At 45.7% G+C, this 6,189-nt stretch overlaps 1 protein-coding gene across 1 annotated transcript; it reads right to left on the bottom strand.

Annotated features, from left to right (window-relative positions):
• Positions 1-3,106: 3,106 nt before the first annotated feature.
• Positions 3,107-5,825, bottom strand: CIAO2B (cytosolic iron-sulfur assembly component 2B). The gene is made up of 5 exons (XM_057396589.1): positions 5,670-5,825; positions 5,469-5,553; positions 5,116-5,241; positions 4,593-4,638; positions 3,107-3,322 (listed from the first exon to the last, which is right to left on the bottom strand). Exons 1-5 carry the CDS (start codon positions 5,810-5,812, stop codon positions 3,225-3,227), a joined length of 498 nt encoding a protein of 165 aa, XP_057252572.1. The 5' UTR covers positions 5,813-5,825; the 3' UTR covers positions 3,107-3,224.
• Between the last annotated feature and the right edge of the window lie 364 nt (positions 5,826-6,189).

Genomic DNA, 6,189 nt, shown 5'->3' with positions numbered 1-6,189 from the left:
CTGCCTCCTCTCATGGAGCAGGACTCTGTGGGCAGGCCGAGGTCTGGGCAGCATGGTGAAACTGTGTGGGTCTGCAGCTCAAACACGGCAGGCTACCCGAGTGCACAAGGCAGCCAGTTGCCCTAGGGAGCTCCTGCTGCAGTGTTTGCAGACTGAGAGCACTGAATGCCATTCAGCCACCCATGGAAGGCTCTGCCCAGAGCCTAGGAATGTGAAACAGATGTCTGCCTCTGGCATTCTTCCTGGATTTGAATGAGGCAGCTGCTCTAAAGGGTCACAGTTTCTGATGGAATGTGTCCTGTTGCAAAGCATTCCAGAGGCTAAATTTAGGGGTAGCTTTTTGGAAAAATAAAAGTCTGAAAAGAAGTACTTGTAATAAGTTAATGTTTTCTTCTCTCATTTTCTCTCGATACAGCAGGAGCCAGCTAACAATCATTAAAAGCAGGGAATGGAAGATTTTTGCTTGAACATTATCATTCAGCAAGTACCCAAACTGAGGGAGCCTCTATAGAAGGACCTAGAATCTTGAGCAAAGTAACTGTGGTTTGTTCTTAACCATTTTTATCGTCTCATAAATATAACATCCACATCATTTAAAGCAGCATGCCAGATCTTAAAGCAATAGAATTCTCCAACCCCGAGTAGCAGAAGTCAGACCTTTTCTTTGATATCCCATAATAGTTCCCCATTTTCTGAAAAGTCATCCCCCAACTATAGACTATATATTTAAACAATCTAACCACATACTGTTTCTTCTGAGCAAGTAAATGGTGCAAATTGCACCTCAGGATTACTGTGTACAATGTGCTTCATGGGGCAAGTGCCAAATTCCCAATAAATTATTTGACACTACTATTATGTAGTGGTGAAAGCTAAGCAGAGAGATTCAACAAAGCATAATCCACTATTCTTTCTCTACTTGGAGCACAGGGTGAAGCAATCTGTTGGCAGCTTAGTCATCCTTCTGTTTTCCCCCTGGCACATATTTGCATTCCTTTCTTCCCCAAAATCCAGGAGGGCAAAATTAATTTCCTATTAAAAAAACTCAACCAAACAAAATGGAAAACAAAATCAAACCAACCAAGAATGCTGCCTACAAGCTGTCTACATGCAGTGCCATGGTTGAACTTTCATTCGTGGTGCAAATACTGGCAATGTCAGAACTAATCAGTTCAGCGATGCAGCAAGATAAGCAGGGAGGAAAGATAGTAGTAACAGCTGGACCATTCTGCTCCCTTCACAATAGTACTACTAAATAAATATTGTCTTTATTTACAGTTTCATTCATACATCCAAACAAGTGTTGATCATTCAAAGGAAACTAAGATGAATAAACAGATTAAGACTGCTGCAGAATTAGCTTTCTGTAGAAGACCTATGCAAACTGGGTGCCTCATTTCTGAAAACAGCAAGATTTGCATTTGTTTCTGTCCTATTCTGCTGTGTGATTTTAGATGTCACACTTGGATCACCATTGCCTCAGTTTCCTCAGATGCTCAGTACAGACTAGACTGGCCCACTAGGCTTTAGTTTATAGTGTTCACAAGCTTAAACAGCATCTGAGACCCTCCAAGAGAAAATGCCACTAAAATATCAAGCATTACCATCAAACAGGTGAGCACAATCTACTTTTCTAGAAGTGTATTACTATACAGGTAACTGACAATGATGAAGGTAACATTGCATGTGAGCAGGCACCAACATACCCAATAGGATTTCATTAGGCTGTTAATTTTCCATGTGGTCCATGATTAGAAACAAGTTTTACAAAAATTCAAATTAATTCTGGAATTCTTTTTTTTTTTTTATTACCAATTTCTGCCGAATACAAGAGTTGAGTAAATGACACATTTCTCAGACCAGAAGCTTAGGACATGTAGTACTATTAAATCTCAATAGCGTTAAGCAAAACTTGTCATTCAGCTGTCAAATTTTGCAAGGACATGGTACAGAAAATAGCTGTACTGTTCTTACTGAAAACTATGAATTATTCTCTCCTGGCAGGCACATGAAGAAAAAAAACCCAACAAAATAACCCACCTCAAAGATTCTGTATTTCCTACCACAATTAATGAGTAATTAAAAACAAATCATACTTTCTATAGGTCTAGGGAATCCTCCATATTTGTGTAATCCAAGGTAATGTAATAAAAGCCATGTAGATTATTCAAGTGTTTACACTTACCGCTAAAATGTGATGCTACTTTGCACACATGAATGTATACAGTTTTTGACATCTGATGCTAAAATTATATTAGCAGTCCAAAACAGTCATATGAATGTAAAGATTTTAACTGCCAATTAGCTTTGTGTACTTGTGTCCAGGGTTCAGCTGTAATGGTTATTTTTCTCCTTCTTAGTAGCTGGTGCAGGACTGTGTTTTCAACTTCAGTCCGAGAACAGTGCTGGTAACACCGATATTTTTAGTTGTTGCTAAGTGATGTTTACTCTGATTAAGCACTGTAAAGGACTGGCTCTGCCAGTGAGAAGGGGCACAGGAAGCTGGGAGGAAGCAGAGACAGGACACCTGACCCAAACTAACCAAAGAGGTATTCCATACCACAGCACGTCATGCCCAGTATATAAATTGGGGGGACTTACCTGAAAGGCCCAGATCACTGCTCCGATCAGGCTGGGTATCGGTCAGTAGGTGGTGAGCGGTTGTATTCTCTCCCATTATTCCCCTTACCATTATTAATTTTGGTGGTAGCAGCAGTGGTTTGTGTTATACCTTAGTTACTGGACTGCTCTTATTTCGGCCTGTGGGAGTTACATTACTTCGATTCTCCTCCCCATGTCTCCGGGAGCAGGAGGTGAAGAAGGGGAGTAGCAAGCGAGCAGCTGCATGGTTCTGAGGTGCCACCTGGGCTTAAACCATACAAACTTGTGAAGTCCATTGTGCAAAATCCACTTCTAAATTGAGTTTATAACTAATTTTGGATAGTGAGAAACTGGATAAACCAAGTTGAAGCCAATCTTTTTAAAGAAAAAGACTTCCTATGCAATGACTAATAAGTTGTAAAAATCAATTTTCATTGTATTTTTGTAGCTGCCTGTAAGCCAATTTCCCACAAACCATTTTTGTAGGAGTAAGAAAACATTTAAGAAAATCAGGGTGATTTTATTTTGAACACAGATATATGTATAGTATAACACCAGCATCAGCACTTACATACGAAATCTGTTTAACATAGTAGAATACCAATAATTTTCCCATCCGGCAATTATGATCGAGCAGACAAACACTGATTCACCACTTCCAGTAAGTGAGAGTTTTCCAAAGCAGCTGCTACACGTTCTTTATCGGCAAGCTGTTTATTAACTGTGCAAGGAAAAAACAAAAAAAAAACCAACAAAACACATTAACCCAGTCAAAACATTGGTATACAGTATCTTTTTTAAAAGCATTTTACATTGAGACACATAATCATACTGCTGCTATGGTACTCAAGTACACCACAAACTGCAGACCATAGAATCACAGAATGGGTTGGGTTGGAAGGGATCTGAAAGCTCCAACCCCCTGTCACAGGCAAGGACACCTTACACTAGATCAGTTTGCTCCAAGTCCTGTCCAACCTGGCCTTGAACACTGACAGGGATGGAGATGCTAACTGCATTTAGCAGATGCTAAGTACACTCCAGAGTTGCAGTCTAAGTCAAAGCTACCATGTTACCACAAGTTAAACCAGGAAGCTGTTTATGATCCAGCAGCACAGAGCTATGCATGTGCAGGTGGAACACAAGAAGAAATGTCCCCCTAGCCTCTCCCCATTTTCTGAGTCCTCAACAACCAAAGCAAATCAATGACAGTTGAGAACACAGGTTGCCTGAGGAGATGTTTAGAATACATAGAAGAGTGGCTGGAAAGCTGCTCAGCAGAAAAGGACCTGGGGGTGCTGACTGACAGGGGCTGAACATGAGCCAGCTTATGCACAGGCAGCCAAGAAGGCCAAAAGCATACTGGCCTGTATCAGCAGTAGTGTAGCCAGCAGGGTCAGGGTAGGGATCATCACCCTGTACGGGGCACTGCTGAAGCTGCACCTCAAATCCTGTGTTCAGTTCTGGGCTCTTCACTACAGACACTGACGTGCTGAAGGAGGGCCAGAGAAGGACAACAAAGCTGGTGAAGTGCCCGGAGCACAAGTGTGATGAGGCAGAGACCTGGGGCGTTTAATCTGGAGAAGGGAAGGCTCAGGGGGGGACATTATCACCCTCTACAACTACCTGAAAGGAGACTGTAGTGAGGTGGGGGTTGGTCTCTTCTTCCAAGTAACAAGCAATAGGATAAGAGATAATGGCCTCAAGCTGCGCCAGGTGAGGTTTAGACTGGATATTAGCAAAAACTTCTTCATAGAGAGGGTGATCAGGTATTAGAACAGGCTTCCCAGGAAAGTGGTGGAATCACCATCCCTGGAAGTGTTCAAAAACCATGTAGATGAGGTCCTCAGTGGTGGTTTAGTGGAGGTCTTGGCAGTCCTGGGGTAATGGCTGGACTTCATCTTAAAGGTATTTCCCAACCTAGTTGATTCTGTGATTCTAATACGATACAGAACAAGAAAGACCATACGACAGAGGCCTAAAAACCTTACCTGCATGCTCAGAGACATGTGTTCCTGGTGTAATATGAACATCCAGCTTAAAAAGCACCACAAAAGAAAAAGTCAACAAAATACTGGAAGGTCAAGCTCAAACTACTTAATAATAAAAATTAGTAAGTAGAAGAAAGGAAAAAAGGATATTCTTGCCAATGTATGATATTTCTATATGATATATAGCAGAATAAAGTCTGAAATAAGAATATTCTGCATTCCCACCTGCTTAAGCCTGCTTCAGACAAGGGGGAGCAGCACCAACCTCTCCTCCTGTGCCGCAGAGCACTGAGGGTACCCTGTGTCCTGCTCACCCTTGGCATGACTGCCACACAACTGCAATTCTGCATCAGTATCTTAGCCCACTTCCCTCTCTGGTTCCTGGTGTGTTCCCTCCCCCATAATACTAAAATAGCTCTTGCTATTTTTCACTATAAGTTAGTCAGCTTATTTTTGCCTTTTATTTTTTCCTTCTTAAACACAATTCCTCTCTTCTGTTTTCCACAGTGATTTGATTACTCACCTTAAATCTCTCAGGCAGAGACCTAATCAATTTTACTTTTATGGAGAGGCCGATTAAGGTGGCCATGCTGCAGTGAGGAATGGTGGGGGTGAACTCCACTACCACCGTGCTTTCCGCGTCGTTCACCTGTTAAAACAAACACCTGCAGTGTACAAACCACGACAGTACCGCACCCGCTGCCTTCACCCCGAGTGCCATGCAATGCAGCTCGAAGCCATGCTTGGTTGCCCGTGGGTTTGTTCACTGACAGGGTAAGTAAACCTGCACAGACTGCTGCAGCAGGCCCGCGTTCATGTCAATGATGGAGCGGGCCGGCACAGGCCGCACGGCTCCGCGGCAAGCGGGGACCTCACCTTCACCCGCACTTGCTCGACGACGTTCAGCTCCTCCAGCGTGAGGGGGTGCTCGGGGTCGTTAATGGAGCGGATGAGATGTGTCGTGTTAAGGAAAGCGGCGCGGAGCTGCACCGACCTGGCTCCGCGGTCCCGGCCCGCCCGCCCGCCCGCCCTCAGCCCAGCGCGGCCCGGCCCGGCCACCCCGGCAGGATATCGAAGATCTCGCGGTCGTCAATGATGTCGGGCAGCTCATCGTCCTCCTCCCGCGCCGTCACCGGCCGCTCCCCCGAGCGGCGGTAGATGAGCGGGTTGGCGTTCTCCAGGGGCGCCCCGCCGCTCGGCCCCGGGCCTGGGCCCACCATGGCGCCTCTCAGCCCTCCCACCTTGAGTGCGTCCGCGGCGGAAGGAGCCCGGACTCCGATCGTCGCCGCACCGGGAGTGGGGCGGAACCTAGACCGCGGTGCCCGGTTACCCGTGGCGATAGTGCTCCCTGTGGGTGAGCCGTGTAAGTGGTGGTGTGTGCGGGAGCGACGGGGGGAGCTCGGGCGAGTGTCGGGGTCGGTACTAGGGCAGGGAGCAGCGCTGAGGGAGGGTGTTCAGCCGCCCGAGCCTGGCTCGGCTTTAACTAACGTCTGAGGGTGTAAACCGAGTGCCTTCACCGGAGTCAGCTGCGCTGCGGAGTGTGTGAGGGAGCTTAGTGCCGGAGGGGGCGTGCTTGGTTAAAATACAGACCTCATGG

The sequence above is a fragment of the Pezoporus wallicus genome, unplaced genomic scaffold, assembly GCF_028554395.1.
Source record: "Pezoporus wallicus isolate ANWC-B61680 ecotype Strahan unplaced genomic scaffold, APGP_CSIRO_Pwel_v1 contig_3820, whole genome shotgun sequence".
Classification (NCBI taxonomy): Eukaryota; Metazoa; Chordata; class Aves; order Psittaciformes; family Psittacidae; genus Pezoporus; species Pezoporus wallicus.
Note: the sequence above shows the minus strand (reverse complement) of the source record. Positions and strands in the feature narration are given on the sequence as shown.

Excerpts from the sequence above, each read along its gene's own strand:
- CIAO2B (XM_057396589.1), bottom strand. The coding sequence starts at position 5,812 with ATGGTGGGCCCAGGCCCGGGGCCGAGCGGCGGGGCGCCCCTGGAGAAC. Across the intron at positions 5,554-5,669 it reads ATCATTGACGACCGCGAGAT|GACACATCTCATCCGCTCCA; the intron begins CTTCGATATCCT and ends TTTCCTTAACAC. Across the intron at positions 5,242-5,468 it reads TCGAGCAAGTGCGGGTGAAG|GTGAACGACGCGGAAAGCAC; the intron begins GTGAGGTCCCCG and ends TTGTTTTAACAG.